This window comes from Lissotriton vulgaris, chromosome 4_1, assembly GCF_964263255.1.
Source record: "Lissotriton vulgaris chromosome 4_1, aLisVul1.2, whole genome shotgun sequence".
Lineage (NCBI taxonomy): Eukaryota > Metazoa > Chordata > Amphibia > Caudata > Salamandridae > Lissotriton > Lissotriton vulgaris.
Window position 1 is genome coordinate 185,876,780 of NC_141691.1, and position 12,167 is coordinate 185,888,946.

A 12,167-nucleotide genomic window follows, 5' to 3' on the forward strand; every position below is an offset into this window, starting at 1 on the left:
AATTTGATAATAGCACACAACAGTGTGAATTCCTATGGTGTTAAAACCTAGCTTTTACACAACATTTAAAATGTACTTAAAATGTACTTCTAAAAACATTTGGTAAAAGTAAACACATAAAAAGTAAACACATAAAAGTAAACATATCCTTACGGGTGCCCTGGCAATTACCGGTTTACAGTGGGGGAGAGGGTTGCAGTTTAAAGTGATGTGTATCATTTCCGATCACAGAGGATTGTGTATCATTTCCTAGTAATTACAGGGTGAAGTTTGCTAACCACCAGATCAGTTTTTCAAACCTGCCAAAAAGTATGGTACCTTTTAAAGATCTGGGCATGTAGATTTTGGCTAATACAACAGCATCCACTAATCTCTCTCATAGTGATTTGGGAATTCGCATACAAATGACAATTTTGTGGTACAAACAAAGCAGCAACTTCCTACTATTTCCGAAATATATACTGCTATTATCTTGTTCCAACTTGGGTTAACTTGATGGACATTGCAGTCACTGGAATATGTGTTTACACAAGGCATTGGATTTAATAGTGCCAAGTTGTGAGTTTTTCTATGTATGTCTGTGACCTGGATAAATTTCAACACTTTTCCAAACTGTATTTCTGAATTATCTAAATATTTTATTGTACTTTGGTCCCGTCTGACTAGTTTGTTGTAGTTTGCTGCATACACATAGCAATAACCCTTCCTTAAACTAATTTTATCATATGATGCTACTTTCCTTTCAAAGTATACAGATACTCTTTTTTGAGCTGCCAGGAACTCATCATTTGTTAAATCTTTTATAGTCACTTTCCCCATTTGAAAGCACCCATCTATTATCTCCATTCTCTCCACACGTATCGATGGATCCATAAGTCTATTGATTGCATTTTCTATCTCGCCATCAATATTGCAGGTTGCTTTAAGTAATGGTATCATCTGAATTAATGTCACAGTATTTAAAATTTGCATTTCTACATTTTGTGTTCCAGAGATGTGAGACACTATGTAGCCATTTAGGTCTTCAAAATGAAAACAGTTATTTGAAAAAAGTGGCCCATTGTGCCGTACACAGTCTGAAAGATGCACTAACTGATGAATATTCATAGTCATGAACCTCCGATCATACAGGTCTGCAAAAATTTTGACAAAGGTGAGCAAGCAAGTCTCTGCTCGGTCGATTTCTGAAAATGTTAGACTTTCTTTATCTAGTAAATATATTCCTTTTGAGAAAAGGCAAAAATGTACAAATAACTGATTGGGTAATACATCAGCTAGTACTGGAATTCCCCAGAAGAGCAAGAAGTTTCTGTATTCAGAGGATTTCCATAAATGGACATCTTCAAGGCTACGAGGAGGTCTTGATATGTTAAGTGGAGGCTTGATAGCCTGTAATCTCTTGCTAACAAGGTCTCTATAAGAGTGTGCTGAAAAGCATGACTTCTCATATTGCTTCCCGAACCATAATGTGAGCATCAGTTTCATTACACCAGCGCAGACCCCATGCATATAATCTAAACGAAATCCATTAATACATGGGAAAAGGGAAAGGAATAGAAACCGGAAAGGGCCTTTTACACCATGAACTAAATATTCATGTTCACCCTGTTGTATTTTAGCTAATGTTTCATTGATATCATTCTTCAGATTTTCAGTTGCTCTTTGTGTTCCTTTAGGATCATCGTCATTGTAAGGAAAAATATGACAATGCCCCATTCCCGATCTTGAAGTCATACCTGGCTGTAAACAGGACCAACAGCTAAATTTCCCATTGAACTGCTTACTGTTGGTAACCAAACAACGAGCTGGCAGATCACAAGTACATGAAAGTAGTGCAGCACGACATACAAAAACAGAGCCTGTATGATCTGTAAACATAACTCCCTTTTCCAAACGACTCAATTCCTCAGTTAAAGGATGTAGGTATGTCCACATATATGGCTTTCTTTGCCCAATCCAAATTCCATAGACAAGCATGTTTTCTTTTGCTTTGCGTTTTGTTACGGAGAGCTCATTAATCATTAAATACACAGGCCACATGCTTAGTTTACTACTTTTAAAAATGTTGACTCCATCTGTGTTCAGAACAAAAGAGATATTGTTTTTCATACTTAATATCCCCTTATCAAACAGGTTTTTGTATCCAATTCCATCATAAACATCACCTATTACAGAGTTTCCATTCTGTTTGTAGTGCTCATATCTGTGTGTTCTCACTTCCTCCGTAAAATCTCTCCTCTTAAACATAGTATTTAGCTGTTCAATTATGGAGTGTTGGACAAAAAAAGCAACAGCACCAGGTTCTCCAAGATCCTTCAGACAATGGGTGTTCATGCATATCTTTGCATTATCGCTGATGCTTTCATAGCAAGAGGAACAGTAGTTTCGTATCTTAGGAATAGTGATGTATTTTTTAATAAACATCTTAAGTTTGAATAACGAGTTAATCATTTTATTAGGCACTTGTAAAATGCAGCAGATTAAGTCCAGTAGTGCCCCTAATGCCTCATCAGAAATTCTAAATCTAACCGCAAAGCAAATGATAAGCAGTAGGACAGCTTGCACAGTGTGTTGTGAACCTTTAAATAAAAAATTGTCTTCTTGGATTTCATGCTTTTCAGAAATATTACTTTCACCCTCATTTACAATAGATATATTGTTTACTACATTCTCTGTAAAGTCTTGTGCTTCAAAACCGATTTCATTGTCTTCTGGATCAAAACTATTTTCTCTTTCATCTGCATATTCATTCTGATGTCCAGATGTGTGTAATTCCTCATAAGCCTCTTCATCAAAGTCATATGTCGGAGTACCTAAATTATATTCCATAATAAAGAATGAGACTACTTCAGTTTGTAACTCTTTAGGATCTGTGCATAAACTAAACAAAACATGCCTTGAAGCCTATTAGAAATTAGTTTATGAAGCTGCCCTAAATGAAGTATTGTGCAGTACAGAAAATCCATTCACTTATTAACACACACACCATCCATGGGAATGTCAGTTAACACAGAATAAAGTTGTCTGATGAGGTAACAGGGTGGGATGTGATAATATAGTTCTACCTTGATCTTTCCTTTAGATTTGTAATCATTTAACCCCTCACACTTAACGTGAAGGGAATTGTATGTCTGTTTGGTAAAAACGCATTGATTACAAAGAGGGAGCTGTTATGGTGCAAATCATTTGTCAAAGCCCCTTTCTTGAACATCTTACCTTGAGGAGAAAGGTTTTTGTAGATGCCTATGTGTACAAGCTTTCTGTAGTACAAGCTTTCTGTAGTAGCATAATTTGTAAAAGAGCATAGAGAGAGCATGGCAGCTCAATGTATACTCAATGAGAGTTATTACACTACAACACGCACAATTAACAGTTAAATAAACTATTTTACATGGTTGTGATATGACAATGGTAGTTACAAAGTTTTTACCTGTTTTTTTTGATTGACTACATTCATCCTGTACACCTGGTTTATCACCAATTGCATTGGAAAGTATGATATTTTTATCTAGAATACCTAAAATTGGTGTTAACATTTTTGTTGTTTCCATTGATTCCTATAAAATAAAGAAACACGTTTATAAAAGTATATCTTCCAAACTGTGCTGGCGATCAAAATTCATAAGTCTAACAAGAGGCGAGGTCAACTTTTGAATCCCATTAAGCTCTATTTTTACAATTTTTTAAAATGTTTACTCTTTTAACCCTCTTGTTGATATTCCGGACCTACAAGAGGAAGACTGGCCTGAGGCCCTAGCCTCTCCAAGGGAGGTAGTAATCAGGGCCCGGTTCTGTCTAGTCCAAATACTACACCTGTTGAAAATGGGACGTAGGGCGGAAGCCACCTGTAACAGAGGATATGGGGAGATTGGATCATTCTACCATATTATATGGACGGCATTGAATGATTAGCTCCCATCCAGGTAGGGTGAAGCCTCTGGAGTTCCTGAGTGCCCCCCATCTGTAGGGGATCTTAACTGCTGCAGTCAGGTCAATGTGAGTCTGGCGCACACAGCCCAATCAACCACACACTGCAGGCTCTGAGGCTCTCACAGGCCAAAAGGAGTGACTAGCACTCATAACTGGATGTCAGGCACTATGATATGTGCTTCAAAATGTTGGGCTAGTGAGCCCTGTTTTTTATGATTCTCTTATCACTCTTATCTACTTTCTAAGATGTGTCCAGGTCCCTTTATGGTGACCTGTCACTAAATCAAAGAGAACCCTTAGAAGTGTATAGGTGAAGCCTAACTCTTCCCTCTCTAGTTTGCGGCTCACACAGCTTCAGGAATGCAACAATACACAAATCGGTATGTGGGATTACTGTATGTCCTCTACATGTTTCACCAATGCTGGACTGAGTTTTACCATTCAAAGGCACACATACACCCATTCAAACATCCTAAATCACTTACCAATATTAAATGTTTGTGGTATGGACCTCGATTTTTAGAAATTCTTTTTTTTGCTCCTGCTTCTGCCATTACTCCTACGATGTAAAAATAATCTTAATCCTTGAACAATTGCCACGCCTCTCCATTTTATGTATGTCACACTCTGTATGTATATGTGTACCTAAGTACATACTTATATTTATCAATTTAATTATTTAAATAATGTTATTCTAATTATATAGACTTATTACAATATGTTGTCTACCTATAGGGAATTGTGAAAGGGCATATTCAACACCCAAATCCTAGCTCAGTAAGTAATATGCAACATATAAGTGTAATACGGTGCTATAATAATCCACCCTTAAGTGTTATAATTAGGCTGTCCTGTTTTCAGTTTCTATTTTTGGTAAATTCTGGTGGGGTTTTTTCAGTGTTTTCAATATTTTTAAAAACATTTGTTATCAGTGGTTACACATTTTCACGCCACTAAAAACAACAGAAAAAGTGTTTTTCCAGTGTTTATGGAACGTTTTGCTTTTATCATTGCTTGCTTTCTGCACTGAAAGAACATGGTATATAGACAGTGTACGTATAGTGTATATGAGGTCCAAAGAGATTTTTGCAAATTAATCTAATTGTAGTACACCACACAATACTTCTTCAGTGAGTCTTTGGACATGTGCATTTGCGCTTTCCTTCCCATGTAAACTTTTGTGAAAAGGACCTCTCAGCATTCATAGCCCCTTGGGCTGAGAACCGTCAGCTAAGGGACACAGTTGGGATAACTCTTTCCTTGATGCCACTTAAAGCACAAAATGATAAATATTTGCGTTTTAGTTCCTGGCCATAAGAAAACAGTGCACCAGAATGGACTAAGAAGTCAATAGCATCCCTCTTTAACTCTGAAGATCGTAAAGATGCTTTCAGCATACCTTCTAACAAGTGGCAAGGATCTCTTCACTTCAGCTCGGGTATCAATTTTGACAGGTCATGTGCAGGTGTTTTTTCAGTGTTTATATGTTTTCACCGGTGAGGGCTATTTTTCTTTCAGTGGGGTTTTATCAGTTATTATAGGTTTAAACCTAAAACCCCACAGCCTAGTTATAATATTTAATCTTCTTGAACATTTTAACCAGCGTGTCCTTTCTGAACATGCACAGGCGCAGGTAAAACATTGCAAAAATTTGCTAAAAATGGGCACGTACCCTACAATATTTAATTAGCTCTTAACTTGCAGCAGACCCATACGCACAAAGCAGGTTCATTTATAGCTACATTTAAGAGACATGTTTCTGTCAATATCCATAAATCACAGCAGATCAAGCGCTTCAAAACATCAATGCTTTATTGAAAACGTTGTCACATAATTATGTGTTAGGAATACTTTAATTTTCTATCTTGCTCCTATGGGAAGATATGCAGGTAAAAATTATACACAGCATTTCCCATTATAGCCTATGGGCAAGATAGCCTTTCAGTAGTGATAAACGAAATTGTCAGTATTTCACTATCAGAGCATGTCACCCACACTAGTACATGCTCTACCTTTTACATACACTGCACACTGGCCATGTCAGCATGGCAGTTACAACTTCACACAGGCACTGCGGTGGCAGGCCTGAGAAACCATTTTAGGGCTACTAGTAGCATTTGATTCACCAGCCCTGGCACACTCAGTGCACTTTACTAGGGACCTATGGTAAAACAAATATGCCAATCATGGATTACCACTCACAATAACAATTTCTACAGAGAGCATATGCACTTTAGCACTGATCAGCAGTGGTAAAGTTTGCAGAGTCCTATTGTCAACAACCATAGGTCAGGAAAAATAAAGGAGGAAGAAGCTAAAGTTTGGGGATAACCCTGCAAAAAGGGCCATTTCCAACACAACCCCCTTCCAGCCTAATGCCAGGGTAGACCAAACGATACCTGGATGGGAAACCCTGCTTAGGGCGATACAACACGGAAACTGGCCCAAACAGCAGGGGACTATTCCTGTTCTACGTCTTCCTGAACCCAGTTGGATCCCTCTATCTATACTCTCATGGTCCACCAAGCCAACCCATGTGGACCCCTTCTCCTCACCTGTGAGGTCACCAATTCCTTGCCCCACATCCACCACTGACTTCAATCATGGCTAAGGGCACACTTATTAAAACAAGCATTTGCAATAGGTCTCGCATTAGGAAAGAGTGAGCTATTGGTATTGTAAATGACATTTTTTTTAATATGTGTTGGCTTTGAGAATATATAAATTAATAGCATTGTTATTCACAAAGCCAATAGCTTACACGTTCCTAATGCGAGTCCTATTGCCTACGACAATGGTTGTTGGTAGCAAGCAAGGACACTGCTGTTGTGGTGCTGAGTGATGATGTGGTTGGGCTGCGTGATGTGGTGGTGTTCCCGAGTGATGTGGTGGTGTCCCTGAGTGATGTGGTGGTGTCCCTGAGTGATGTGGTGGTGCCCCTGAGTGATGTGGTGGTGCCCCTGAGTGATGTGGTGGTGTCCCTGAGTGATGTGGTGGTGCCCCTGAGTGATGTGGTGGTGCCCCTGAGTGATGTGGTGGTGTCCCTGAGTGATGTGGTGGGGGGGCCCTGAGTGATGTGGTGGTGTCCCTGAGTGATGTGGTGGTGTCCCTGAGTGATGTGGTGGTGCCCCTGAGTGATGCGGTGGTGTCCCTGAATGATGTGGTGGTGCCCCTGAGTGATGTGGTGGTGTTCCTGAGTGATGTGGTGGTCTCGAGTGGAACCCCCAATGATAATGCATGAAACCAACCAGGTCGGGGGTCTTAAAAGAAATAAAAATAAAAATTTCCCACACTATGTGTGAGGGACGTCTTTAAGGAACTAGGTAGCTTGCTCACTTCTCTTTGATTAGCATTCCAGTACTAGCCACTTTTTACCCACTCATAGCTGGTCTCATTAATACTACTGGTAAAAGCAATGGACCAAAGAAAAGACTGCAAGAAAGAATCAATAGATCTGAGAAAGTATTTGAAGTTCTGCAATACTGGGCCTGTTCATTATACATGTTGGTACATGTGCTTAACAGAACTCTGACATGTGCTTAACAGAACTCAACACTGTCTGCCACCGTACCCTAGTGCAGTGACTCAGCAACGTCGGAATCCAGGAGAAGGCACTGGAGTGGATCATCTCCTTCCTCGACGGAAGGATACAGAGAGTCCGCCTCCCCCCGTTCAGATCAGAAGCCACCGAAGTCATCTGCGGCGTTCCTCAAGTCTCCTCGCTCAGCCCTACCCTCTTCAACGTCTACATGAGCCCCCTCGCTGCCATCGCACGCCAGCACAACCTCAACATCATCTCCTACGCCGACGACACCCAGCTGATCCTCTCCCTCACCAACGACCCAACCACTGCCAGAGCCAACCTACACGATGGGATGAAAGAGGTAGCCGAATGGATGAAGAACAGCCGCCTGAAATTGAACTCAGACAAGACGGAAGTCCTCATCCTGGGCTCCACGCCCTCTGCCTGGGACGACTCCTAGTGGCCCCCCGCCCTGGGCACCGCACCCAAACTGACAGATCACACCCGCAACCTGGGCTTCATCCTGGACTCCTCCCTCTCCATGACCAGACAAGTCAACGCCGTCTCCTCGTCGTGCTTCAACATCCTGCGCATGCTACGGAAGATCTTCCGGTGGATCCCCACCGAGACCAAGAAGACGGTCACCCAGGCCCTCGTCACCAGCCGTCTGGACTACGGCAACTCCCTCTACGCCGGAACCACCGCCAAAATCCAGAAGAGACTCCAGCGGATCCAGAACGCCTCAGCACGACTTATCCTGGACATCCCACGTCACAACCACATCTCCGGACACCTGAGAGACCTGCACTGGCTCCCGGTCAACAAGAGAATCACCTTCCGTCTCCTCACCCACGCACACAAATCCCTACACAACCAAGGCTCAGGATACCTCAACAACCGCCTCAACTTCTACGCTCCCAAACGCCAGCTTCGATCGACCGGCCTCGCCCTCCCCGCCGTCCCCCGCATCCGAAGAGCCACCACAGGGGGAAGGTCCTTCTCCTACCTCGCCGCCAAGACTTGGAACTCCCTCCGGACCCACCTCCGCCTGACCCAGGACCACCTCACCTTCAGGAAGCAGCTCAAGACCTGGCTGTTCGAGCAGTAGCAGACCCCCCCCTCCCCTAGCGCCTTGAGACCCTCCGGGTGAGTAGTGCGCTTTACAAATGCATTGATTGATTGATTGATTGATTGATTGACCATCAGCCCGGAGGACAGAGCTGCAGCAGTTGTAACGTAATGGCATTTGCTCATGCACTAATTGATGTAAACCCTTTTTCCCATCCTTTAGGAGACAGGTTTCACATTTTAGCACAAACATCACCGAGCTCTATGTGCAAAAGATAAAAACTTAAGAGTCAATAAAAACTCAACTGCTAACCAACACCACAATAATTTGCAGAGTCAAAGTATCAGGCTTTAATGTGCCAATTAGAGCAACAGCCACGCACAAATGGTCTTTCCATATTATGCCAACACTATCGCCTTTGTCAATGCTCCTCTTACCTAGAGCTTAGTGACAGTTACTCTTTTTATGAACCAGCAAGTGCAATTGACTCACTGATCCATTGTAATGGTAACAGGCTTGTTGTTGTGCGCATATCCTAGTTGGCAGTTCCCTGTCAAGAAGCTAGTCAATATGAATTGGAATACATATACAGGTTCTTGGTGACGCACCGTCATGTACCTTCGCAAATACCATAAATAATACACCTGAGCCCGTGTAAACAAACTGAGAGGCACGAGCTGGCCCTTTGTTTCATGCGACTTGGCATATTTCCACTGATCGTGTGTTAAGCTGGCAACTTTACAATGAAGAATTAACGTTTTTTTACCAGGCATTCGAGAATAATTTTTTATTAATAATAATAACCAGTAATAATACTGTAAATAATACAGTAAATAATAATAATAACCAGTAATAACCAATAATTAATTACCGTGAGATTTGTGAGGCCTCGATTTAATGAGTGTTATCTGTTCCCTGATGACGGTGGTGTGGATGGTTGCTGTACCTCCAATCCTGTTGAGCGCGCGCAGAATGGCTGTGCCTGATTGGGCAATGGACTTGCAGCAAGTATGCGTGCACTTCAAGCACACCTGCTGCTCACGTAGGTGCAGTGTATAGGTCGCCTGGCTGTCAATCGAGTATAGCGCGCGAAAGGGCTACCAATGACAGCCCAGGCAATTACATTGGCCAGCCCCTGCGGCTTTTTCCTCAAAACCTGCCATGACGCAGGCTGCATTCACTTCGAATAGGTTCAGGAGTGAGAAGCGAAAGTAAGTTTGCATGCTGACAGTTGCAGCCGCGTAGCTGGGGGCACACCAGGCGGCCCCTTTCTTTAGGCGGCCCCTTTCTTTAGGCGGCCCCTTTCTTTAGGCGGCCCCTTTCTTTAGGCGGCACCTTTTGGGCTGAGGCGGCCGGCACTGCTGTTTGTACTGCAGGGAGGCCGAGCTGAGGCCCGTTGCGGCCGCGCCGGCCTGTGGAACACACTTCTAAATTATTTTAATGACACCCGACATTGCGGCTGCTTCACTGCACCATTGTTTTATGATAGCAATCATGTCAGAAAGAGTGGCTTGAAATAGTAGTCGAAGCTATAAGAGCGCGCGGTAAAGTTCTCCACCTAGAACGGCACGTACACTTTAGTTGGAATTATGTCCTATTATCCTGAAGTCAGAAAGATAGATACTTGTTTTTAATATATATATTTCTCTAAAGCCAAGACGACATTAAATATTCTCTCGGGTTCGCTTGGTCATCGCAGCTCACCTATCACCTGACACTCCCTACCGAGTAAACAGCTCAAAGAAAATGCGACCCATCAAATTAAATAAAACCATTGATTTTGGGAATAAACTGGAACACGTTTATAGTGATGCCCCCGTCACCCCTCTCTGTCTCGATTGAAGCAAATTTAATTGAACCTTGTGTAGCGAGATACATCATCAGATAAGGCAATGCATCTTATCATATTATTTCGCAGGAGCTCGTGCGGTCATGCTCCGATGCGCATTTGTGTGTGTGATTGGATCGGAACTGAGAAAAAAGGATGATATTGTCATAGGGTCCCCATGGGGACAAAGATTAATACAGACGGATAAGTATGAAATATTGGGTCTGCTTAGCGGTTGTTTTTTAGTTAAGCTAGCTGGACGTTTGCATTCAGTTTGACTTTTGGGAAAATTCTCGTTTGCTGTTTTAAGCAACGAAAACAACGAATGTATTTGGAAGAAAACTTTCTTTTACTGTACTTCATCATATGAAAGGTTGTGTGATGCGTCAACTAGAATAGAAATATTTGATAGCTAGCGAATAAATAAAGCTGTGATGTCCAAGTGTGTTTAAGCGTTTACATAAAGCAATATTAGAAACAAACACACAAAACATAGGCCTCAAAGATCAATGACTACACAAATATCAATGTCTCCCCTAATGAACCAATAAAGCAAAGCTAAATGCATATTCATGAAACCTTCACTGTCTGAAAAAAACACTCTACTCCTTGACCAAACGACTGCCAACAATTATAACCACAAACAAATTGTTAATCTTGGAAATCTGCAATTTTTTCTACAGTTTTGCGAAACACCAACGTTTTCAACTATTTTATCTACGTGCATCTGAGAGGGATTTGATAAATATGTACTCTTGTCTCCTGCGACAAATTGTTGGGAGGATCCAGAGGCCAAAAAGGGGGAGCCTATGCCCCTTTGAAGCCCCCAGCCGCTTGTTTGGGCAGATAATGGTTTGCTTTGGGGTGGGGGGATGCGCCCCGTTTTTTCACGGGCTTCTGGGATTCCCGCCACCGGAAGCGTTCCGCACATGCCCCCTTTGGGTGTGGCATAGCCTTCCCGGCCAGTTCCCGCCCTCTGCAATAGCATGACAACTGGATGGGTTAACCATGAATGCTAACACTCTGAGGGTGTTGCTCCTTTCAAGGGTGTTGCAGGGTTGTCATGGGCCATAGTGCAAAAAACGCCTCTCATCCCCTTGTTGTGCAAAAAAGGTGATAGACTTGGAATTACATTCCTGGGCAGTGAACTCTGCTCCATTTGCGGAGTTTGCAGAGTTTTACACGATCTTCGGATAGTTTTTCTATAAGTTTGTGAAAAGATCGGCGCCTCTTTTCCTCCCACTTGAGCAACTATTGGCCTGAGTGGAAGAGCCTTATATTGCGCATATGCCCATTTGCCCATTGTATTGCCTTAAGACAAATAAACCTGCTCTCCCGCTTGCAGTCTAGACTCGTGTTCCCTGTGCTCAAGCACACCCCGCGGGCTGGTGTTTGCCCCAATTTGAAGCCTTAGTACTCGGCCTTGGAGGTCACAGGCTCTAGACAGGCCTTGGTCCCCAGTGGAGCGCAGGTTTATGGCTTAACCTGTCTGCTTCAGAAGCTCTTCTAGGGAGACCTGTGTGATCCAGTAACAGGAGGTGAGGGGAGTTCATAGGCACACATCACCCCACCACCATGCGGGTTTCACCCTTTTCCATTGTTTCAAAGGAATATTTCTGCAATAACGGATTTTCCTTTATGTGGACATGTATGTTAAGTTGTCACCGGACTACTCTCTCGACAAGAAACTGTAAGCCAGGACGGTGTGGCTTTGTGCCTATGAACTGATTCTGAGCCATTTTTTTCAACCAGATTTCTTCAATTCTATATGGGGCTTGGAGAGAAAGCAGGCAAATGCACTAACTATGTCATCCAAG

The 12,167-nt window shown here is 42.5% G+C and overlaps 1 protein-coding gene across 1 annotated transcript; it reads right to left on the reverse strand.

Moving 5' to 3' along the window:
- Window positions 1-366: 366 nt before the first annotated feature.
- On the reverse strand, window positions 367-2,829 carry LOC147718553 (uncharacterized). The gene has a single exon (XM_086967211.1). The coding sequence runs from the start codon at window positions 2,827-2,829 to the stop codon at window positions 367-369; it is 2,463 nt and encodes an 820-aa protein (XP_086823337.1).
- Window positions 2,830-12,167: the final 9,338 nt, after the last annotated feature.

What these genes read in the sequence shown, in the direction of transcription:
- LOC147718553 (XM_086967211.1), bottom strand. Translation starts at nt 2,829, where the DNA reads ATGGAATATAATTTAGGTACTCCGACATATGACTTTGATGAAGAGGCT.